This window comes from Taudactylus pleione, unplaced genomic scaffold (genome assembly GCF_031769625.1).
Source record: "Taudactylus pleione unplaced genomic scaffold, aTauple2 ptg000360l, whole genome shotgun sequence".
Lineage (NCBI taxonomy): Eukaryota > Metazoa > Chordata > Amphibia > Anura > Myobatrachidae > Taudactylus > Taudactylus pleione.
The window spans coordinates 4,697,167-4,723,308 of NW_028284761.1; the positions used below are offsets into that span (position 1 = coordinate 4,697,167).

The window sequence follows — 26,142 nt, forward strand, 5'->3', positions numbered from 1 at the left end:
GGTCCAATAAAATCACAGAGTCTATCAGGAGATGAGTGATGTGTTAGTAGGGACAAGGCTGCGTGTGACAGGGGCAGTGACATGATGTGAGCAGGAGAAGGGAGGCACCTTGAAGCCACTGTCTGAGAGTTATATAGTGGGAGGAGCAGCGTCTCCAGCAGCACAGAGTATATCAGGAGATGAGTGATGTGTTAGTGAGGACAGGGCTGCATGTGACAGGGGCAGTAACATGATATGAGGAAGGGAATGCAGGCAGCAGGAAGCCTCAGACTGAGAGTTATATAGTTGTAGGAGCAGCGTCCCCAGCAGCACAGAGTATATCAGGAGATGAGTGATGTGTCAGTGAGGATGCAGGTAGCAGGAAGCCACATACTGGAGGAAGAGGTTATTTCCAACAAATCTCTCTATGAAATAAAGTTTGTGCATACAACTTGTTATGTATTGGTATAATTTCCAGACCAATATATTTTAACAGTACATTTTAACATTTATTATTGAAACAAAGCAGAACATAATATAATATATGTAAAAAGCATGGGAATTTGGATTACCCAAAGACATCAGTGTCTCACTTGAGATCTTTTATTCAGAGTGAAGAAATTATATTATTTTCTTTTACAAATGAAATGGTTTCTATGACGTGAGCCGAATAGAGGCAGCAATTCCTATACTTGTAATCTCAATGTAAATAAATGTTTCCTACAAATAAACAAACTTGAGAAACAAATCTTGCTCTTTTAATTTTATGCATATCGATAAATATTTTTTTTATTGCCATGATTGAGTAATAAAAGTTCTATGGGTTACAAAGAAACATCCTAGTTATTGACGACTGTGAGTTGCCGGAGAAACTCACGACCCATCGCTAACAATTGAATTGTCCTAATTGTAATAAAAGCACCTTTCTTTTACTCTTTTAAAATTCTTCATGCAGAAAAAAAAAATGTAATAGCGTTTATTGGTGTAGTTTAAAAATTCGAATTGCTAGATGCCCATTTGAATGCATGCCAATGATAGTTATTATGTTTCATTAGATAAAAGATAGTACATCATTTAGAAGTAACTCCATGATGGCACCTCTCGAATAAGGTGAATTTTACTGTACAGGGGGGTAGATTGGCATAATATCTATCTCAGGCCAGTGTGGGCAGTTACCCATGTAAAATTCATCTTAAGGATGATCAGTGGAAACAGGATGCACCTGAGCTCAATTTTGAGCTTCATGGCAAAGGCTGTGAATACTTATGTACATGTGATTTCTTAGTTTTTTTTTTTTTTCTTAAATTTGCAAAGATCTAAAAAAAAAACAACGTTTTACATGTTGTCATTATGGGGTATTGTGTGTAGAATTTTGAGGCCAAAATGTAATTTATTCCATTTTGGAATAAGGCTGTAACATAACAAAATGTGGAAAAAGTGAAGCGCTGTGAATACTTTCCGGATGCACTGTATTGTGTTAACCGTGAACATGTAGACAATGTAGATAATGCCAGCACTGGATAGTACATGAATATTTAGGCACAATCTCTTATATATCAAGCGGGTGGCTTGTATCAACCATAGGGTAGAGCGGTTGGTTAGCCTATAACAATAAAGGTGCAAATTATGCTTAATTTTAGGTCAGCTCATTATTATTAGTAGCACATTTTCTCTACAATTTAAATTTTCTTTATTGGTAATAAAGTCATTTCACACAGTTGCTGGTTAAAAAGAAAGCTATAAAGAAAGGCTAAAAATAAAATTTGTTTAGATAATTTTCCACATTTTTTTGTACAGTATGAAGTTTATTTATTTATTTATTGTCGTGTTCTGCAATGTGAAGGGCATAAGCGCCAGTGTAGTCTCCGGTTTCCTAGTTACTGCAAAGGGGGGGGGAGAGTAATTTATTCTAGCGTCTAGGATCTGAAGAAAGATGTTTCAAGCGTTCAATTGTAAGATGGCAACTTGACAAGCACCTATGCTTTTATTTCTATTATTAAGGAAATGTAATAATATTGTAAGATTATAGTTTTATTTTTCTTCAAAAGAATTCTTTGCAATGATTTGCAGCATTAACTATTTTTTATTTCCTCCTAAGAAATTCTTAAAACATTTAAAAACCAGGTTTGAGAAATCTATTAATAAGGACAAAGAATTTCAGAAATGGGAGAGCAAGACTCCATTATTCCACAAAATGAATATAACTGTTGAAAGAGTCTAACAAAAGAAAGCATAAAATATATCTAACAAAATGCTGCAATGAAAATTTAATTGAATGGATAATGCATGTGCCATTTATTGTTTCATATTATGTAATAATATTACATTTGAGTAGCACAATTAAATACTCTTTTTTCTATATTTTGCAAAATGAACTAAATTGCAATATACTGTATTACTTTGCAAAATACACAAGTTTGATGATAGCTGGGATTTTTTGCCTTCATGGCGCTCCTTTTTATAGTTTTAAAAAATATCTTAGGTACTTTAGCTCTGTTGCAACTAAGAAGAAGCTGATCAGTTATTATAAAAATACAAAGATGGAAGTTTGCTTTTAATTTCAATGCAAACACTTTCAGCTAGAGATGTGCGGTTCGGTTCTCCAGAAATCCGACTCCACACAAATTTTCTGAATCCGGACAGATCTGGGTTTGCGGTTCTGATCTTTCTGCGGGTTGGAAATCTGATTTTTCAAATCCGAATATCTGGTTCTAGATTGCAAAAGTTACATGATTTTAGCTACTGTTTTTAAAAACTTTTTAGCAATTAAAAAAATTAAAAAAACCCAGATCCAAAACCAAAACACTTAAGGGTGGTTTTGCAAAACCATATCCAAAACCAAAACACAGGGGTCAGCTTAATTCCAGCAAGAATCAATTATCGTATTTGACTCTTTAGACCAGCAGTGTGTTCAATATGTTGCCACGTAAGCATGTACTTGGAGAAAAGACTGCAAAAATTTGCATTGAAAAAAAAATGTGACCCTTCTCTTGGCATTGGTTTTCTGGAATTTTGCTTTGAGTGTTTTTCTTGCATATAGCATGCAAACAATAATTGACTGTACTGGCTGTTCCACAGTGTGGACTAGTTATAAGAAACTGAATCTTGAAAATACTAAAGTATAATAAAACAAGAATGATAAAGGTAAAGTGCTACTGGCAGTTATGCACAGTGGAGGCAGCCATTTTGAACTAATGAACCAATATTCATGAAAATGTAGTTTATCAATTATCTAGGAATTTTTGACATCACTGAGACACTTTGAGGTCTATGTACTAAGCATTGGAGAGAGATAAAGAGGACGGAGGTAAAGTACCAACTAATCAGCTCCTGATTGTCACTTTACAGGCTGTGTTTGAAAATGAGAGTTCAGAGTTTGTTGGTTGGTACTTTGGGCCTGATTCAGAGATGGATGCTCTGAAAGAGCGCTCGCTCTGAATCAGGGTGTTTTTTTTTTGCGCGGCCTCCTGGCCGCTCGCATAGCTGTGGGTAACCACCCACAGCTATTGCGAGTGGCCAGGTGATGGTCGCGATGGTCTCGACCATTGCGACCATAGGGGCTTGCGACAAGACCCTTGCGGTAGGGTGTTGTCTTCCGCAAGCCCCAGAGAGCTTCCGGCTCTAATAGAGCCGGAAGCTCTCCCACTGACATCACTGGTGATGTCAGTGGGGCTGCCCACAAACGGCAGGCGTTCGCTTGGGAACGTCTCCATTTGTGAAGCCACCCCTCCGCCATGCCTACAAAACGGGGTGAGCTGTTGATCAACATCGACAGCTGACCCTTTTGTAGTGAGCCACGGAGCGAGAGAATTTCTCTCTCGCTCCTGGGCTTGCACACTCGCAGTGCGGCCGCTGCGCATGCGCAGAGCCCACCATCAACCCGCTTGCGAGCGCTCAAGCGCTTGCGAGCGAGTCTGAATCAGGCCCTTTGTCTCTGTACACTTTATCTCTTTCCAAGGCTTAGTACAAAGAACCCTCTATTTCCAAATTGAGTACATCTGCACATGTGATGACCAGAAAATGATGCTACAAACCTCCTTTTGTGTAATTTATACTTTTTTTAAATTAGAGCTCTGTTTTGTCTCTTGCGTCCTCAATTAAGTGTGTCACCAACTGGATGGAACTCCGGGCTTGCTTCTTGGTTATGAATATATCCTCAATCTCCTGTAATAAATAATGTTGTGAGCATTCTGTGAGCTCTCTTTGGAGTTGCTAAAGTATAACCACATACCATTATGTGGATTTGACTGGATGTTAAGTGTGTCCCCAGTGTGGTGGCCATGGAAAATTCAGTTTTGGCAGCGACTAGCATTAATGTACCTACTGCGGCATCTGGATGAGCATTAGGGACAGTGCTTTCAAATGCTCTTTTAGAGCCCTCTTCAGAAGTCATGCAGATGCATTGGCTGACAAGTAAACTGATGCAGGTGAATTTCTGGCCATACAATATTCTCTATAGAAAATTCATATACAGTATTTGAGGAGCAACACAATTGTTAGCGTTTCCCTGGTAACTCTTGCCCACCAATATTGCAGATTTACAGTACGTTGCAGACTATAGGGGTGCACAGGAAATTCTGCAATGTTACTGTACCATAAATCTTGGCAGCGTGTGCATTCACACATTTCTCTGTCAGTAGTGTGCAAATTAATTGGGACAAGTTGTTCTTTGCTGTGTTTTGCTACAATTACAGAATAATATGTAAATATAATTATTGTTGTTTTATTTTGTATATCTACAATCGTGGTTCAATACGTAAGGTAACAAGACCTCTCACATGTATAATGTTCTCTATTTCATTTTAATTTCCCACCAGGCCAGAGCAGATTGACCACTGCTTACCCTCACGGCCATTAGACTACACTTCATCCCAGTCATACTGTTCCAACATCAGTTGTAAGATGGCAGAAACAAGGTCGAACATTGAGGTGCGTAGTGTGATCAGATTTCTGTGACTAAAGGGCACATCAGCAGCTGAAATTCATCGCCAACTTGTCGTAGTGTACGTGATAAAGTCACGTCACTGAAACAAGTTTGGGTTGGGTGCTCGGCCTTTGTTAATAGGAGGACAGACATTCAAGATGACCAGAGATCCGGCTGGCCAAGGACATCCATCACAGATGACAATTTGTACCGCATTGAAGATATGATTTGGGAGGAAAGACGCATTCTGGTTAGTGATATTACTGATGACCTGAACATCTCACTGGGTACTGTGCACAACATCATTCTTAGCAACTGGGGTACAGAAAAAAGTGTTCATGCTGGGTACCGAAGAAACTCATAGACGTTTACAAAACCAATAGGATGGGATTGTCTCTTGTGCACTTGACGTGGTAAAATGAGGAGGGAGTGCAGTTCTTGCAGCATATTGCTACAGGCGATGAAACATGGGTGCATCATGTGTCACCAGACAAAGCAACATGAACATAAATGAAACATGCATCATCCGCACCTTCAAAGAAATTCAAAAATCTCCATCAGCAAAGATGGCCATGGCAACCATGTTTTGGGACCACAAGGGTGTGCTTCTTGTTGATTTCCTCACCAAGGGAGATATAGTACTGTGAATGCTGTCCACTATTGTGACACATTAAGTTGGTTGTGGAGAACAATTTGTCAAAAATGACCTTGGTTGCTGTGAACAGGCTTCTTATTGTTGCACAATAATGCAAGGCAAACCTCACACGTGAGTTACAACGCTACTATTGGATGGTACTGGACCATCCTCCCTACAGCCCTGACCTGGAACCAAGTGATTTCCATCTCTTTAAACCATTGAAGAAGCACCTGAGTGGAAGGCGATTTGCAACCAACAGTGAAGTTCAGCAGTCCGTCATGTTCTCGCTTCAGGCGCTTGACACTGATTTCTTCTATGCCGGGATGTACTGTTGGAACAAATAATTACAGAAGTATGTGGAAAAATAATATGTGCCAATGCCATACTATTGATTATACATTTATGTATGAGTTGAATAAATTTACGCCATGGGATGTCTTGTTACTTTATTTTTTGAACCACCCTTGTATCAACATGAATATAATCTCATATTAAACCTCATTTAATAAGATTGTGTATCTGTGGTCTTATTAAATTCATGTGCCAGTCAATTGGGCTAATATGAGTGCTACATATCTGTAAAACTGGTAATTTTTTACCTAATGATAACTATAATTGACTTAATGTTAGTGGGGTACAATGGTGAGGAATAAGGCTTCCAGAGTTATGCTGGGTACTCACTATAACGCCAGATCTATCAGCAGACTGATCCGCCATCTAAGCTGCCGATTTGGTGAGCAATACACAATAACTATTGGCCATTTGATAGTATGTCTGGCATCACATCTGGGAGGGCATGTAGATGCACCCGCCCAGTGTCGTTGGTCCCTGCAGCAAATTTACGGGCAGTCGGCAGGTCACCTGTACAGTATCGGCAGTTGGCAGGTCACCTGTACAGTATCGGCAGTCGGCAGGTCACCTGTACACTATGTTTGGCTGTACTGCAAGTCTGCCCAATATGTCTGTGACCGACGTCGTTCAATGACCTATTGGGTGTACACACCCGCCAATGCACTCGCAATATATTGTTCGTCAATCGAACGAATGATATATCGACAAGTGTGTAGCCAGCATAAGAGTAGAGAGGTCTTGAAACAAACTTAATGGTGGCAAAAACTAGAAATGAATTGTGAGTGTGATAAAAATTTAGGACAGACCATTTGGCTGTTTTTTTATTAAGCTTTTTTTACAGACCCTAGTCACGCAGACTCACATGAGTGCTGATTAGTGACAGTTCTCTTAGCAAAATCTAGTTTTAAACATATGATATACAGTATACATGATTTCAGGTGTACAGGACTTTCTGTTTCATTCATAAACCAACATCTCCAGTAAATACAGGCACCATTCTGCATGTCAAGAAAATACAAAATAGAAAAACGTACTTTGTTCTAATTAACATGCACAGTCTGCACACCCTGCGATTAGTCGTGCACTGTCCTGCTATTTCTACCATTAAGCAAAGTATAGAGGCTTTGTGATATATCCTGAGATACTGATACTTTGGGGTCTGATTCTGATTTGGGAGTAAAGTAGAAAGGGGCAAGTAACAGTGCACCTGGACAAACAAACAAAGAAGGGCTACATTACATTATTTGTTTATGCATGCAGGGTAAATACCGGCTGATTTTGCATGTTGCCCACATACCGGCTGATTTTGCATGTTGCATACAAATGATGGGCAGCTTTATTTTTACACTGCAAATGGGATTTGAGTTTGGACATGTTCCTCCCAAATAAAAATCTCTCTGCACATTTTAAACTTGCCGCACACCTGCTGAGTTTCTGGCTGCTCCCTGCTGAGCAGGGTTATTATGGCACAATTCAGCATGGAACGCATCATAGGCTGCCCAGAATCGCCTACTTTACTCAGAAAATGGGCACCGCTGGGCGGACATGGTGCAGGACCAGGAGATTTGAATGCTCTATCAGGTATAGGGAGTATCCCGGCCATTACAGGAGAGTAGGTAAGTATGTTATGCCAGTGTACACAGGGGTCTATTTACTAAGCAGTGTTAGGTGCCAGCCAATCCGCTCCTAACTGCCATCTCACAGGCTCTGTTTGAAAAATGACAGTTGGGAGCTGATTGGCTGGCACCTTATCACTTTTCACTCTGTCTCCTAACACTGCTTAGTAAATAGACCCCACAGTTTCTTGCTCCTTTTGCTGTACTCCCACAGAATCAGGGCCTTTATGGGGTATTTTGTAGGTTTCATGCAAATATTTTTTTGTCTACAACTTTTTATATTTTGATCATTTCTTTGACAACAACATTTTTCATTATGTAGTTTTTTAAATATTAAGTTGACCTGATATACAAATCATGAAAACAGAGTGACTTATATAGTTGCACATATATTTTACCTGATAACTAGAATAGTCTACTCTCCATAATCACCATTAAACAAAACTAGAGATCAAAAACAGCCAAGAACAAAATGACCATCCTACTCCAATAAAATATTTATTAAATTTAACATAATAGTCAGTATTACTCTATTGATTGCGTTCACATCTGTGTGCAGCTCTTCTAGTCCTAACTACATTGTATGACTTAACCCAGGTTTTTTTTTGTTTTCTTTTACTGTTTTGCATTATGTGAAACATAATTGCTCAGTGTACGTAAAGGGCTCTTAAAGATTAAAATCCGAAAGGAAAGTGAGCGTAGTTATCTTTTGGCCATGTTCGGCTGCCGTTGGCATTCCGCCATCTCTCGCGGCCTGTAAAAGCTGCGTAATTCCTGCAATCACTGGCTGATAATCATAGATGGCCTTAATTGCGAGATTTGCAGCTTAAAACCAAAAAACTAGAGAATGTTGCCAGGCCTAATTGTGAACCTGGCAGCGTTTAGCAGAGCATAGACCAGTGTCGTCAATATAATAATGTATAGAAAGGATTGATATGACCAACATGCATTTCAGCATGACTCAATACAAACATATTAAAAATATTTAGGAATTAACAGACATTGTGAGTGAAAATATTTTGTAAATGTTTATATAACGATATTGAGGGTTGAAGCAGGTCAGGGGCTGACTATAATGGATGCAGGATGTGCAGTGCACACAGACCCCTGGCCCAGGGAGGCCCACATCGCACACCAAGCAGCCATAATTGATACTAATCTATCCGTCTTCCCAGCAGAAATCAATGGGATAATAAGGCAGGCATAATTTTACCAAAGATTTTGCCCGTGCTGCTCCCTACCTTTGGAATGCTCTCCCTCTGCCTATCAGACTCTCCACCTCTCTACAAATCTTCAAACGGGCTATCAAGACCCACTACTTCATCAAGGCCTTTCAGCACTCATCCTAACCCACCTCATGCTCTTTCCTCCCTATCTTCCCCTTCTGTGTTACGCCTGTCTGTCTGCCCCTCCCCTTCTGTGTCACGCCTGTTTGTCTGCCCTCCCCTTCTGTGTCACCACTGTCTGTCTGCCCCTCCCCTTCTGTGTCACCACTGTCTGTCTGCCCCTCCCCTTCTGTGTCACACCTGTCTGTCTGCCCCTCCCCTTAGAATGTAAGCTCTCACGAGCAGGGACCTCTTCCCTCATGTGCTTCTCTTTACATTTTCTTCTCCTCCTTACTCCCCATAAGGGCACCTAACACGTGACTGCCAACTCCCGGCTGCTTATTGTGAGTGCTTTATTCGCTATTGCAGCAATGTACAGTATATAAATTGTGTCCTTGTCCTGCACTGTAATGTACTGTAAGTTACTTGTTTCCTGTTCACTTATTAGTTCTATGTACTATGTAAGGCGCTGCGGAACACTTGTGGCACCATATAAATAAAGGATTATAATAATGTGCAGTACAGTGATCACTGGGAAAATGGCACGGGTGCCATGCTCTTGAAATCAGGGCATGCACAGTCAACAGTAGCTCCCTCCTCTCAAAATCCACCTCTGAAGCAGGTTGTGTGATTTATCCATCACTGATGTCCACTTACTCTATAATTATATATAATCCGAAGCTGTACCCGCACATTGGAGGCAGCCATTTTTTGGTTATCAATATTCATGCCAATCTAGCCTATCAGTACATAGGGGACCTAGAGACATCACCGAGACATGGGGCAAATGAAACAATATTTATAGTACCTGAGAGAGATGTACAGTAACATGTTCATAGTGGATTAATATGCTGGATGCCAGTTCAGAACACAAATTATCTGTATTCACTTATTCTTTGCGCCTTTTAGACCTTCAAAACCTCTTTAAGTTTTTTTTTTTCCTCTTTAAATATTTCTTGTTCTCAGGCATTGGGGACGTGAATACTTCCAATGTGATTGCAGATTACTCCAATTATTAAAAAGGTAACAAAGTTTTTTATTTCTCTACAGCAAAATTTTGCGGCGATCCTGGAATACCTTCCAACGGCAGGCGAGAAGGCAAGAGCTTCATTTTTCAATCAGAAGTCTCTTTTATTTGCAACCTGCCCTACATCTTGGTGGGTTCTGGCACAAGGATATGCCAAGCCGATGGCTCTTGGAGTGGATCACCTCCGCGGTGTATAGGTAGGACTTCCATGTATGCCGGTTTTCCCAAAACAGTCCCACTATTTTCCATACAAAGGGCTTAATTCTTAGCTTGGTGCAAGTCAAAATGCGGACGCATCTAGCGATGATTTTTAGCAGACTGTGGATGTGCCGCACCATACATAAGCATGCATACACACCTAGATGGATACATTGGTTTCTATTACTTTTTTTGTTTAGGGACCTAAAAGGATCTATGGGGTGAATTATATACAGTGCTCTCTAGATGCAAAAGTCTCACATCATCCTAACAATGGACAATAATAACTTTACACTTCAAAAGTTACATAGCACTCTAATGGTCATTTGTAACATGCTGGGACTCATGTAATGGGATGCTGTCAGGAAGCCGACCGTCGAAATGCTGGCCACCGGCCTCCCGACTGTCTAATCCCGGCAGGAGTCTAATAATAGGCGTCAAAATCCTGACGCCTATAATTATTCCTACGGCGGGAGCCTGACGTCTGGCAAACTGAACAAAGGTAAGCCAGGCGGCGGGCGCAGACAGCCGCTGGGAGGGGGAGAAGGTTAGGTTAGGGGCTCCCGGGGGGGGGGGACTTAGGGTTAGGCACCCCTGTTGGGAGGGTTAGGCTAGAGTAAGCACATCCGGGGGGAGGTTAGGGTTAGGCACCCCCCCGGGAGACTTAGGTTTAGGCTGCGGGGAAGGGGGGGTTAGATTTAGACACTTACAGGGGGGGTTAGGGTTAGGCACTTCGGGGAGAGGTTAGGGTTAGGCACCCCTAAGGGAGGGTAAGGGTTAGGGAGGGGTAGGGTTAGTAATAGTAAAAATACTTACCTGTTGGGATCTCCTGCTGCCGGTCTTCCAGCGGTATTTCATACCGATCCCCATGTAATAACAGTAGAGCAATCATGTAATGTAACCCACAACAACCAATCAGATTGCAGTATGGTATGAAGACTAATAAAAGCTGAAATCTGATTGGTTGCTATGAGTTATAGCACACCAATTGTTTTTTTTACATCTATTAAATTACTTCTATTGTGTTTATTATGTCTCACTATGATAGGAGCCTTATACATGCACATTGAAACACTAATGACATTCATTTGAATTTGTTAATACTTGTCTTTTGTGCTCAGTTCTGTAATGACCCTAAAACAGAGCTAGAAAAACACAGATAATATAAGTAAAACAGACAATATCACTAGTCTGGTGTGAGGTATTCTTATTGAGCTTTAGCTAAAGATCAGGTCTGGCTCAAGGACCAGGCTTGTTAGATGCGTCTCTTCGTTTTTGCTTGGGTTAAAGAGCTTTTCTCTCAGTGTCCTTGTACTGTGAGCTATTTACAGCTTGTTACAAATACCCAATCATCAAACTTTGGATCATATATTTATATTGTTACGTTCAAATTGCTTTCCGTTTTTTAAGAGCCCACTTTGACATCTTGCGAAAATCCAGGGACCCCACGCCATGGATTCCAAAATAATACCTATGGATACCAGGTACTTACCTTGATAGATTATATGTCTATTTATTAATTATATAAATGACTTATGTAAGAGCAAAAATTGTATTTGTAGCTCCAAACACTCTTTGCGTGTAACATGATGATTAATTGTTCTTGTTTTCATTTTGTCCATTAGATGGGAAGGGTGGTTCAGTTCTCTTGTAAAAAAGGTTACCTTCTGCACGGTTCCATCAGCCGAACGTGTCTTCCTGACCTCACCTGGAGTGGACTCCCAACTGAGTGCATTCGTAAGTTTTTGTCATTGGACAGCAATTTAGGTCTATTGTCTGCATTTGAGTCTCTAAGAATATTTCAGTTCAGTCAATACAAATAGTTACATATAATATATATATATACAGGTTGAGTCTCCCATATCCAAATATTCCGAAATACGGAATATTCCGAAATACGGAATAGTTTCAGCATGACTGAGATAATGAAACTTTGATTTTTGATGGTTTAATGTACATAAACTTTGTCTAAGGCACACATTATTAAAAATATTGTATAAAATAACCTTAAGGCTGTGTGTATAAGCTGTATATGAAACATAAATGAATTTCATGTCTGTACACAAACTTTTTTTGATGCACAAAATTATAAAAAATATTGTATAACATGACCTGCAGGCTGTGTGTATAAGGTTTATATAACACATAAATGCATTCTGTGTGTATATTTGGGTCCCATTCCCAAGATATTTCATTATGATATGCAAATATTCCAAAATACGGAATATTCCGATATCCAAAATACCCCTGGTCCCAAGCATTTTGGATATCGGAGACTCAACCTGTATATATATATATAATATCTTAATAATTGTAATACAGTACTAAGACCTTTTTTGTTTGTTTTTGTCTGTTTTCCTCCACTTCTTATGACGTGCAAACCACGTTCCTGATTCTGCGGCTGCAATCGCGCACGCAGGTCTGCTGCGAAAGTATGCTAATGCTTGCAATCGCAAAGCACTCACACACACGCAGACCCCCACTTCCCCTCTCGCACGTCCTTAATACCTTGTTAACCTCATCAAACATCGGAAACATTGAGTACCATCGACCCCTTACGCAGAATTACAGCAGCCCTGGCCTTACCTCTACATTGCTAACCTTGTTGCACGCAGTGAACACTCAAGCTGCGTATGCAATCGCAGAGGCTAATTTATGCCCGCCCATGCAACGGCATTCAAACGGACAGGCACGCCTGTGTTTTTACGACCCCCCCCTCCTCGTCAACACCCCCAAATGCTCATTGACTGTCACTCACTCTGCGATGGCTCTATCAGGCCCCAAGTCCCTGCACAGTTTGTTTATTTTTTTAGGCATATTTCATGATACAGACATAAAACAATTACTTCACATGACTGTCCAACACGATTGCTGTATCATATATATATAACATTATATATAAATGATAAGTAATGAGTTTTTTTTTGCTCTGTCAGTTACCGATTGTTTGTTTTACAGCCCACAGCTGCAAGCAGCCAGAATCTCCATTACATTCAAACGTAGTTGGAATAGACCTTCCGTCACTTGGTTATACATTAATTTACACTTGCCAGGCAGGATATCTTCTCTCGGGAGGGACTGAGCACAGAATTTGCCAGCCAGATAACGCGTGGAGCGGAAAAGTTCCAGTTTGCACAGGTAAAGTAATATAACTGGCCTTGAAATATTTGAATTATTATCATTGCTTGGCAGAAACATTTCCTAGAAGATTTTTCAGTTTCCAGACTATTAAATATATTTACACCTCTATTCGTTAAAATACAGATAATGGCCCTGATTCAGACCCACTCGCAAGCGGGCGCACGTACGTTAGGCGTACGTACAAAAATATTTAAATTCAATGGCTCGCTCGTATTTTCGTTCGCATCTAAAATTCCTCCCTAAACTCTGACGACCCCTCCTCTAACTAACGAGCGTACGATATAGCGAGCGTACATCCCCGAAATGGCTTGAAAGGAACGCACGCACAGGTATAAACAGGAAGTGGCCTTGTCAGATGTCGATTACCTGCTCCTTTATTCTGCCTACCTCCATCAATCGTATCATGCCAATCAATGTATCAATTAGCTTAATTGTTTGTTTTTTTTCAACACAATGCAAGAAACTTTACTCTTGTCCGTGTTTGTGTTTACCCGCAGAATACGTACGGATGAAACATTCGCTTTTATTGTTCAAAAAACATGTGAACCACAATTAAACAATTGTTCTATTGCTGTGGATCCCCGCATATTTCCCTGGGTTCATTTCTTTATTTAAATTTGCTTACGCATGCCACTGCATCAAGCCTATCATAACTCTCCAGAGATTTCTGGCCCTGTCGAACACATGACTCATACACTAACCAATAAAATTGCTCCTGTTAATTTCCAAAATACATTAGCCAATCAGAAAATTTTTACACACTTTATCAAAAATGATTTTTAAGAAAAACACCATTGCCATCATGAGAGCCTCCGCATTCACCAGGCGCGAGCTGCTGGTGCTTACGGAGGTCATGGATCGCCGGATCACCAGCCAGCCTCCACCCATCACCAACCGGCAGAAGCGCTCCGCGTATGCGGAGGCATGGTCCCGCCTGCGGTCCTTCGGCTCACGCCACAACATCGGGCAGCTGGAGCGCAGGTGGTCCGACCTGCAACGGCGAACGCCCCGCTTGCTGGCATGCTTTCGCATGCAGATCGAGGAAAGTAAGTGTTATGTATTGTGGTTTTAATGTTTGTGTTTGTGGGGCAAACTGCGTGTGCATGTTTTCCTGTCTGTCCTATTTATTATTTGTACTCATATCTGCGTGTGCATGTTTTCCTGTCTGTCCTATTTATTATTTGTACTCATATCTGCGTGTGCATGTTTTCCCTCTATTTCTGATTTATTCATTCTACTCCTATTTGGCTTATTTTTTGGGTTGTGTTTTTTTTTTAGTTTTGGTCCCCGGATTTGTCCATAAACTAACCGCAATTTCTTTGACATATTTTAGGGGGACAGCCAAGACTCCGCCGTCACCGTCCGTCCAGACGGCGTTCCCGGCCACTATCCCCAACCCCCAGCCAACACTCCACCCCAAATCTTTCCCCTATTCCCCACTCCTCCCCATCCTTCCCAGACCCTTTCCCGGAAATGTCGGGCCTCCTTCCCCTCCGTCCCACTTCCCCCTCTCCTCCACCCACCCCTCTTCCAATTACCCCCTCCCCGGAGTCCATCATAACTCCTCCCCATTCTTTGGGGAATGACGGATCCTCCGAGGAGGATCATGGAGGCATTTCCGGAGCTCCCGTTTTGGCTCCCGGTATGTTTTTATTTTGTTTTTTTTTAAAGCACAAACTGTTTGTATGTAATCATGTGTCGTGCCTTTCTTCGTGTTTTTGTGGCTTGACTTTTGGTGATTTCGCAGTTTGCCTTTACCTCTTCCTGGTGATTTCAACATACACATATCACACCTGTGGGAATTTGTACATAGGCCTTGTATTTTTGGCAGCACCCCCTTTTTTTATTTTTTTTTAGGTTTAGGAGTGATTTCGTTGTGTTTTTGTTTTTTTAATGTGGATTCCCTATTGTTGTATTAACCCACACACTTTTCTCACCCACAGAGGAACAGAGGCGTCGGCAAGAGGTGGCGGATTGTGTTGGCCAGATGCGCCAACATGTAATTGGCATTCTTGTGGCCCTCGACCGGCTGTCTGGCCTCCTTCGCCAGTAGTTTTTTTATTTTTGTTAACTTTTCAAAATAAATTTTTTCATACAAATATACGTTCTGGCTCATTTTTTAAATCCAAAACCAAGATAGTTTAGCCTGACATAAGTAGACTGTTCCTGCAAGGATTTCCCTTTTTTAAAAGTTAGATTGTGTTTTGTCTTTGTATGTCAAACAGACACAAGAAACACATAACAGTAACAATGTCATTTCCCTTTTTGGGTGTAGTGTCAATTACATATTTCTACATTTTACAGGTTCCTAGTTGGTGCGCAAGCTGCTTAGGCCAATCTTACAAATCCCAAGGTTGGGCCAGGCTTCCTTTTGGTGTGGGTTGGGAAGCTGAAAACATATTTCAGTTTAGCTCAACTGGCGTCAGTACTGGATTACCCCTTAGTCAAATGTAACTTGTGTAAACCTGGTTACACTTGCTGTTAACGTCCCAAAAAAGGAAGACCATTTCACTCTCCAAACATTTATTCACAACATAACAGAGAAAACAAAGTGGTCACTCCCAAAAAAAGAACACAGTGATAAATTCAAATACAACACATACCAAGAAATAATTAAATAAAAACAAAAAATCAAGAACTGGTTGACGAAGGACCATGCCAACATGATTCCACAAACATGGCGTTGCGATATGGGTTCCAGAATATATGCCCAAAAGGACCAGATCCAGGTTTGGTAAGGGTAGCAGGAAGTAGTGAGCGTTGGAGTGCCAAAGATTATGTGAACAAACAGAAGATGGTGAGAAAAAAAACACAAAATTAGATGTTCGCAAACAAACACAAACACATTAGGTATAAACACTGTAGTTTTGTTACAACTTACCTAAAAAATCTGGCCACAACATCATCGCGTATGGCCCCCCCACATACTGACCTCCGACCAACCTCGGGGGGGCCATCCTCAGGTAAGGCATCCTCTGGCTGCATTGGGACACCACTCCTTATGGCAATGTTGTGAAATATCCCACACAGGACCACAATTTTAGACACCATATCCGGCACATACATGAGCTCGCCACCAGAGCGGTGGAGGCATCTGAATCGGCCTTTTAAAAGGCCGATACAGCGCTCCACCACTTGCCTGGTGGCTGTAAGTGCGGAATTATACGCACTTTGTGGCCCTGGTGTGGGAGCCAAATAAGGAGTGAGCAGCCAGGACATGCAAGGGTATCCACTGTCTCCTGTGAAAAAAAATAGACAACATCAGGAACACTGTGTATCAATCTTAACATTGTTATGTACTAAAGGTCTCCACTTACCCAGAAGCCACGCATCACCAGCTTGTAGGTTGGTTAATTTCTGCCATATCCCTGATTGCCGGATGACAAAGGAGTCATGAGCACTTCCTGGTAATTTAGCATTCAGGGACAGGATCTGGAGGGAGGCATCACATACCACCATTACATTCAGGGAGTGATAGTGTTTACGGTTTCTAAATATTGCCTCCAGCCGTGCTGGAGGCTGAAGTGGTATGTGAGTACCATCCACAACCCCTATGATGTGTGGGAAGCCAGCTATTTGGTAAAAATTGGCCTTGGCCACACTAAGGGCACCCATATCCAAAGGCATTTTAATAAAATGATGGAGGTGCTTGAAAAGTGCCTCCATCACTGCCCTCAGGATCCGGGAAAAGGAGGATTGGGAGATGCCCGCCACTATTCCCACCATTGTTTGAAACGATCCTGAGGCACAGAAATGTAACACCGCCATAAATTGCATCAGTGGTGGTATTGCTGTTGGACTGTCAATTTGCCGCTCAAGATCACTTTCTATTAATGAGAGAGTGTCTATGATGATTTTGGGAGGTAGACGGTAGCGTCTTAAAACCTCATCATCGGGCATTCCAAAAAGGGTGACACGTGTTCGAAATATCTGGGGCCTTGCATGCCTACGATGCCTACGCCTGGGACGAGTTTGAGGTTGGTCGTCTTCCGGGAGCAGGGCCAGAACAATTCGCCCCAGATCTACCTGAAATTCAAAGTTTACAATGTAAGGCTTTTGAGCCACCCCAAAAGTAACATAAAACAACTTAGCTTTATGATACCATCCATAGCTGCTTACATGCCGGGGTATTGTCATGATACGTATAAACTGTAAAAAAGCCAAAAATGAGACATCAAAAATTTAGAGGGTGATTTTATGTTTGTCAAATTGGTGCAAGCCAACACATAAAATAGGCGAAACACACATTTGGCCATCGATGAAAATGACATTGCACACCGTACGTCAAATAGGGGTCAAATGGACCCCAAAAATGGAAAAGGGAAAAGCAAAACTGGTTTACATGATGAATAAGCCTCGAAAAATGCCTTAATTATTTTGCAAATGCAAGTCACTACACCAACAGTCAAAAATGCGTTAATTAGTTCGCAAATGCAAGTCACTACACCAACAGTCAAAAATGCGTTAATTAGTTCGCAAATGCAAGAAAAATAATGGACTTACCAAAATCGAATATATAAGATTTCCCTCAAAAAGGTCTTTGGGTCCGAAAGCCAAAACAAACTAAAATAGATGAAATTAGTGTTAAAAAAAAAATATCAAACAAAAAACCAGAAGTAGACACCAATTGGCCACAAATTAGACTGCACAAAACTTACCAAATCAGGAAACGATGGCAAAAAATAAACCAAAAAAATGCGAACGGAAAACCAAAACAACTGTAGCAAACCAAAAAATATACAAACACCGCCAAATCCTCCAACCGCAAACAACCAAATCCAACCAACTTAACCGCCAACAATCCAACAACGCAACCTCGACTCCACACACACCAAGCCATAAATAGTGTTTATTTTCCCGCACAAATTAAGGATGAATCATAGGGACGCACAATCAATGATGCGGCCGCAAACTAAGGACGCATGTATAAATACGTCACGAAATCACATTTAATTTCTGGTTGATTTCATTCTGGAAGCAGAGACATGGCTTCAGACCAGGGAAACAATGGCCAAAATTCCGGCGGTAAGGCCTTCATGCATTTTGTCTCAATGATTCTTTAAAAACATAATATTGTGCAAGTTGTGAAGTGGCTAAATCTGCATATTTACCAAAATAGGTGAGGAGGATGACATGGAAGAGACTGCTGGCCCCAGTCAACCCGCCAAAGCTGCCAAAAAAAAAGGCAGCCACATTTCACAAGCAAGGAGATGGAGGTTTTGATCCAGAAGTGCGTTGACATCCTGCCCCAGGCAGCCAGGAATATGAGCCAAAGCCAGAAGTGGAGAATGTGGGAGGAGGTCGCCGTTGCTGTCAATAGGGTGGGTGATTATGTCCGTCTAGCCCGGGATGTCAAACGGCGGTAAGTAAACACTTTCCCATCCTATAAACAAACCCCATTGTAAAAAAAAGGATAATGGTTCCAATTTCATTCCACAGATGGGCAGACTTCAAATATCGTCTCAAGCAAAAACTTGCCGACAGGGCTAGGCATGCAAGGGGGACAGGTGGGGGTCCCACCCCTGTGTCATTGGAGTTGACAGACTTAGAAGAGCTGGCACAGGGGTGTGTGCAGGCTGTGGAGGTGTTTGGCGTGTCCAACATGGATACGGACATGCCAGACTTTGCGGCTCCTCATGTTGGCCAAGGTAAGTCTTGTGATGTCACCAACTCTGAAATGCTATTGTGCCAATATGTAGATTCTAATGTGAGTCTTTTCGCATTTTTCCTAACAGAGACAGAGGCGGATGAGTCTGCTCCAGAGGGGAGCCTTGGCCGCAGAATTTCTGCTGGCTCTGCAGGGGAGGAACCAGTACATCCGGCTGAGGACCCTGCAGAAGCCAGTCCAGGGCGTGCCCCCTCGCAGGCAGTGGGCCTCCTCACAGAACTCAATTTTAAATCGGATTTCCATACGGAGATTCTGCAGAGGATGGACGCCAGTCTGATACGGGTGGCTGAGGCCCTGGAGCAAAATGCTGCGGCCAACGTGACCATTGCTCAGGCCCTGGCGGAAAATACCAGGGCCAACATCCGCATCGCCGATGCCCTGGAGCAGCTCGTTCGCCAGCACATGGTGGAGCCGACCTCCCTTCCTGCCGGAACATCCGGATCCTCCACCTCTGGCACAACATCAGCCAATCCTCCAAATGTGCCTAGCCCTGTGCCTAGTCCAGAGGCCACAACATCTGCCTCTGGACAGGCCAGCCCGATGGCATCCCGGACCCGGTCTGGCGCCCACCCTCACCCAGCCAAACGGGCGAGAAAACGGTGACAGCAATGGCGACTTTTCCCACACTCCTTCTGTGCTTGGCTCATATTCCTTTCTGGTCAAAACTTCCCTCTCCTTTCTTGTGAAATGTTTTTAATTTTGGTATTTACGTTTATGTTACCAGTTATGGCTTTTTTTTTTTTTTTAACAAATAAAAAAGGCAACAAAATATTAGGCCAATTTGTTTGTGTTTAAACAATAAATTTAAAACAAAAAACTGACATTGTATTGTGACATTATTGTACAAATGGGTTACATTTAATCCTGGCCCTAAAGGCAAAATCTGACCCTCTTAAAAAAAAAAAAAGGCCTCTTTAAGGAACGTTTAAAAAATCACATAGCGATGCAAATTCCACAGTAAACCAAAAAAAAGGGGAGCTAATTAAAACATGATGACATTATTGTTACAATAGGCCATAACCAACAAATTGTGGCCAAAATAAAACACCAAAAATGTACGCTAATTGATTGTGTAATCATGACATTAGCAGCTCTGATTTCCACCTGCGTACGCTTTTGTGCTATCCCAATAAACTGCTTTCCAAACACATACCAAGCCGGTTTTCAATCCAACACTAATTACTTTACTGACCAGCCGCGATTAATCACAGCACCATCGTTGAGTCCCGGGACGGAGGAGAAGGCCATCGCCAATGTGGTCGAGTAATCCTGACCCTAAGCTGTGCGAGCATTTTGAAGGGAAAGCGGATGTTCCAGTGACGTATGAGACGGTCCGAACACATTTGACGTTCGCATCTGCTAATGTATGTTCGCCCCAAAAACGCCTCGCCACGCCTGCGTTTTTTCATCTCCACCCCCGTCAACACCCAAAAACGCCCTGTTCTGTCAATCACATTTGACATGTCACTTCCTGTACGTTATTTTAGGAACGAGAGAAAAAAAGCTCGCAATCTGCCGTACGCACATGCGCAGTGTAACACCGACGCATGCGCGGTTAGTCAACATCGGAACGCAATGAGCGTACTGTTGTTAACGTGCGGCTCTGAATGAGGGCCAATGTTCCAAGAATAGGATTCTATACTATAATCTTTAATTTGGCACAGATTGAAAGTCTTATTCTGCGTCGTATGTTGCTGCTTTAGCGTCTTGTGCCGCAGACGCGCCAGCGACTGTATGCGAATGCTACGATCGCCCTTCCCCTGGTGTACAAGGATGCGTTTGACTGCACAAGGGGTGGGGTGCTCACTTTGAGCATATTGAGAAGCTGCAATACAACTTTGTGAATCATAAAACTAGAGATGTGCGCTGACCCCCATGTTTTGGTTTTGGATCCGGATTCGTCTTCATGTTTTGGTTTTTGGAAAACGACCCTCAAGTGTTTTGGTTTTGATTCTGTTTTTTTTTTTTTTTAAATTATAAAAAGTTTTTAAAAAACAGCTAACCTCATGTAACTAATTATTATTGTAATCCAAAATCAAAATTCATATTTAAAATCCAAATTCCAAACTGCAGAAAGATCGGAACCGTGACTCAGATCTGTCCGGATTCACAAAATTCGGGTGGATTCGGATTTCTGGAGAAGGGAACTGCACATCTCTACTTAAAGGCCCCCATACATCAGAGATTGAGGACCTCATTCAGAGCTTGTCGCACAGAGCGTGCGGTCAGTCTGAATGAGGGGAGGACCTCTTGAATTTTCAAGACATCCTCCTTTGCGGTGGTAAGGCTGTGGGTTAACACCCACAGCCTTATGACCGCCTAAGGTGATGGTCACGATGGTCAAGACCATCGCGACCATCGGGGCTTACGACGAGACCCTAGGGTAGGGTCTCCCTTGTCGTAGCCCTGGAGAGCTTTCGGCTCTGTCTGAGCCGGAAGCGATCCACTGACATCACTAGTGATGTCAGTGGGGCCGCCCCCAAACGGTAGGCTTTCCCATGGGAACTCCCCCGTTTGGGCTGCCACCCCCCCCGGCCCACCTTCCAAACGGGGCGAGCTGTCAATCAACATCGAGACCCGCTACGACCGGCGCTGTCGGTCGTAGCGGGTCGTTTGCATGCTCTGTGGGGGGCCATCGACCCGGTCCGAGCGCTTCGGCAATCGTGCAATTTGCAGCAATCGTGCAATTTGCAATCGATTGTGTATAAAAATCTTTCCCTTTTTCAATCGATTACAGAATTGCCACAATCGATTGAAAAAGGGAAAGATTTTTATACACAATCGATTGCAAATTGCACGATTGGTGAAATCAATCTCTGATGTATGGGGGTCTTAAGATGCAACCATCAGTCGTACCAGCCCCATGCTAGCTACAGATTCTCCATCAAAGTGTGGGCTCCAGTGTGGTCGATTAAGTGTCTGAGTCGGCAACCTGTTCAGTGACCCGCCCGCCACACTCCCATAATATGCTAATAAGTCTGATCATTTTCGTGCATCTGAAAAGCCACCTCCCAGTCACTGCCCAGGAATGTCTGGCTTTTTTGCAGTATACTTAATGTGCCTCAATAGCAACCGTGTGTTCACACCATGGAATACAGATGTGTCCCGCTACATCTTTGCCGATTGCGCTACAAACGTGCGCACGCATTGTGCCGTGCGATTACCCGCAGCAGCATACACTACATTACGCTACGGCGTGCACTACGATTGCACCATGCATTCTTATGGTGGCGTGGGTGCAAATTCAGTGCTCTTATTCGCTCGCGGGCACATGCATTGCGCCATGCGTGCCGCGATTTGCTGCCTACGCAGCAAATATGTAGCATGACACATCTGTACATTCACCGATCAAGTTTATAGGGATTTTCACGCAGCAGCAGAAATATTGCTGAACGCTGAGAACATCGCCATTGCGTGCGATTTAGAATCAGGCTCTTAATGTGGATAGGCTTGCACTTATCCACTCAGCACCTGCGTTTTTAGACAGTTCATGGATATATATATATATATATCAGTGGCGTATCTATAATGGGTGCAGTGTGTGTGGGGCACATGGGCCCCTGGGTCCAGGGGGGCCCCACACCGCACACCCTGCACCCATATTAATTTAAACTCACCTGTCCAATGTCCCGCGACGGGTGTCTGCACTGCTCAGAACACCGGAAGACGTCCGCCGCGGCCATTTTTACGGTGTCCTGCGCATGCGCAGTAGACTCCGGGCACACTCTAGTGCCCGGAGTCTACTAATGCTCCGGTGGCTGGTCAGTCGGCTGCCGGCCACTGGGGAGAGAGGAGGGAGCCCCACACAGGGAATGCACATGGGCCCCCTCCTCTCTTAAGATGCCCCTGATATATATATATTTGGCCAGCAGAGATGGTATAATGGTGAGCATTACTGCCTCACAGCATTGAGGTCTTTGCTTGCGTGGGTTTCCTCTAGGTACTCCGGTTTCCCCCCACAATCCAAAAATATACTTTTACGTAAATTTGGTCCCAACAACAAATTAAATATTCTCTGTAAAGCGCTGCAGAACATGTATGTGCCATATAAATAACTGTTCATAAATAGTAATAAATATATATATATATATATATATATATATGTGTATATATATATATATATATATATATATACATACAGTATATACTCGTATAGTATTCCATCGTGAATGATCCGACTGACCAGGTCAATCAGACTTGCCCATCAAAGTGGTACGTCCAGCCTTACCACTTTCATGCTAGGCACTTGTCCCAGTGATATTTTATTAATACATTTCTGCTGTAACTCTGCCTAATTGCTGCAGCTGAATAAATGTTGTGTTTTAATAATTAGCATTAGCCAGTATTCTTCCCTTTTCCCAGTAAAGCATCTGAGCGGTTAGTGCATGCAGTATGCATTATTCCACGGCTGGGCTGCTCTTTCTCACCCAACTTCTTGGCACCTCTCTGCTGCCAATGTCCCCTACACCAGTAATGAGTGGTGAAGACCCGGGATAAAGTGGTGACGGAGAGAGACGCCTCTGCCCACAGTCACTGCCTTACAGAGATTTCAGTCTGGACTTTTACCACCCTCCTCCCTAGAGAAAAGCAGGATTTGCTCTGAACCTCAAGTATAGGTCCATCCTCATGGCTGGTTTCAATTCAGAGAGGGGCAGAGTCCTTGGTACATAGATGATGCAATATCAGATAATTGGAGATTAAACATGTGCATCCATGAAACAGACCATTCATGGGTTCCTTCTGCCTCACGACCTGAGGGCCAAGTGACAGGCCTGCTTTTCAACTTCGCCATACAGGACGGAGTCAAAATAGGCAAGATCCAACATTTAACTTGTGACCATGTGTTCCCATTGCTTACAACTATACTGCAGTTGGATAAAGAAGTTGCAAATTGACCACACTTAAGCTGGGTACAAACTAGGAAGATGTCGGCCCGATACATTGTTTCCAGCCGAACCGGAACGACATATCGGCTGGATCGTCCGGTGTGTATGGACTTTCTGCATGCTTTAGCGGTCGCATGCGATATCGTCCGGTTGGCCATGCTGCACGGCCAATCGCATGTGGCACTATTGCAGGTAATATAGGACAGAACGAGGGGTCGTTCTGTCGTTCACTACATCGCTCAATGTGTACTTGCGGTACGATATGTCACCAGCATTACACAGGAAATACAGCAGTCATCTTCTTATTGCTTCTTACACCACATCGAGTTCAATGAAGTTATATGGGATCTGGGTTTTGAGGACATGAGGCCACCCCTGTAACGGCGTTCAAACGCACTGGCACGCCTGCGTTTCTCCGACCACTCCCCCGTCACCACCCCCATATGGTCACTTCCTGTCAATCACTCTGCGATGGGACTGCATAGTCACTGCGATGGCAGCCCGATCTCAGTGAGACCTTCGCGCACTGCGATGCATGCTCAGAACGCAACAATCATCCACCTGCGTGCGTAATCGTAATTACAATCGCTAATTAATTAGGCCCATACAGTGCAATATTGCACCAATGTCCTGATATCCACTTTCATACTTCAGCCTGATGCTGTTTTTATGTAAATATACAACTTAACAATAGTTTATAAACCATCAGAAATCCTCTGTCACCTTCCATTGAAGTTAAAGGTGTAACAAAAAATTGCCATTCAAGAAATTTACCCTGATGTACACGTTACATACATTCTGTACTCTTCAATTTCAGGTATTACTAAAAAAATTGTAATTTATTGCTCTTATTGGGACATTTTTTTTGTTTCTTTTTTTCTTTAGCTGGTTCTAAGCCGTTTGACAATAAAACAAAACCAGTTATGGGAACTCCAAGTCCAAAACTAAGTGGTAAGTATAGACCTCTTTTAGTAATACTGGTATGTATCAAAATCATTTAATTAAAACTGAAATATAAAGGATTGTTTTGCAAGCAATAGTAATTAAACACGGGTGAAGCAATTCTACTAAGCGGCCTAGCAGTTTGTCATCTTACTTGTCATAAACAAACATAACAATACCATTATACATAAAACACGGACACAGAAGTTTATGTCAAAAGAGGTCACAGATTTTAAAGATTACCTGGTGGCCAAGAAAAGCGCAAAGCAGCAATCAGCTCTAGCCTGTAATTACTTTATCAATTAGGGGGCAGCTGTCCACCCCCTGAATACTTGTGTTGAGGAGAGCCCACCACCTCCTCGCTTAACTCAATGCTTGGCCCCCATATGGGTTATGCCCAGGATTCCTAAAGTAGGTGAAGTCAAACTACAGCCGCATTAAATTGGTAAGGAATATATAAATTTTTCACCAATGGATGGTACATAGGGGCCATTACACACTTTTGCTATGGGGCCTTCAAATATCTAATTACTGTATGCCCCTGCTTGCATCTTATATTGTTATTACAATTTATCTATAAGGCTCCACCAAGTGCCCGTAGCATTATAAAATGAGAATTACAATAATAGGCACAAATAATCTAATACAATAGATAGACAGTACAGGAGCAAAGTCAAATAGAGAAATAATGATAACAAAGAGACAGCCTTGCTCAATGACCCAGTGCCCTGGGAAGATACACTCCATAGCCGTTTCCAGGAAAATTGGTGATGTTGGATAACCGTAATGTACAGTGATGATCTCGACATCATGTAGAAGTAAATTACCCCTTAGAGTTTGTATGAGTCACTATTTTTCACTTATCAAACGACAATAATTCACAGGTTTCAATAAACTGGACCTAGTTTAGACCTGGACGTTTTTTTTTCCTAGCAACTTGCTGTCTTTTTATTGTGTATGCTACTTAGCCGCATTTTGCACTCTACGCAGCATGAAAGCGCATTTTGCACTTTACGCCGAGTGAGCTAGGATACGGTTGGAGGAGGCATGCAGTCAAAGTACAGTAATGGTGTGTGTGTGTCGACGCGAAAAGCATCCAAGGTGGTGTTAGAGGCAGGGGCGTAGGGAGGGCGGTTCCAGTGAAGCGCAAGTTCCAGGCACCGAAGGTGTCCGGAGGCGCCGTCCGCTGTGTACCCGGCAGCTGTCTAAGCTGACAGCCTGCCGGGCAGAGGCGGGCTGGGCCAGGGTGCCATGTGCCCCCTGGGCCGCAACACCATGCGGATCGCGGGCAGACTGTGTCTCTGTGACACAGCTGCACCGCGCGTGTAATGCTGACCGGACGGAGTTTGGTCAGCACTACATAGTGACTAACAAACACACAGCCGCACACAGCTGTGTGCTTGTTTTAATTAGCAACCAATGAGAGTCTGTCAGACTCCCACTGACTG

General features: G+C 42.7%; 1 protein-coding gene across 1 annotated transcript in view; it reads left to right on the top strand.

Moving 5' to 3' along the window:
- CSMD3 (CUB and Sushi multiple domains 3) overlaps positions 1-26,142 on the top strand; it is a 1,208,248-nt gene that overhangs the window by 1,163,091 nt on the left and 19,015 nt on the right. Inside the window, exons 62-66 of the mRNA XM_088444368.1 lie at positions 9,883-10,056; positions 11,468-11,541; positions 11,683-11,794; positions 13,016-13,195; positions 24,638-24,703. Coding sequence (XP_088300494.1) covers positions 9,883-10,056; positions 11,468-11,541; positions 11,683-11,794; positions 13,016-13,195; positions 24,638-24,703 — 606 coding nt within the window. The remainder of the gene's footprint in view (positions 1-9,882; positions 10,057-11,467; positions 11,542-11,682; positions 11,795-13,015; positions 13,196-24,637; positions 24,704-26,142) is intronic.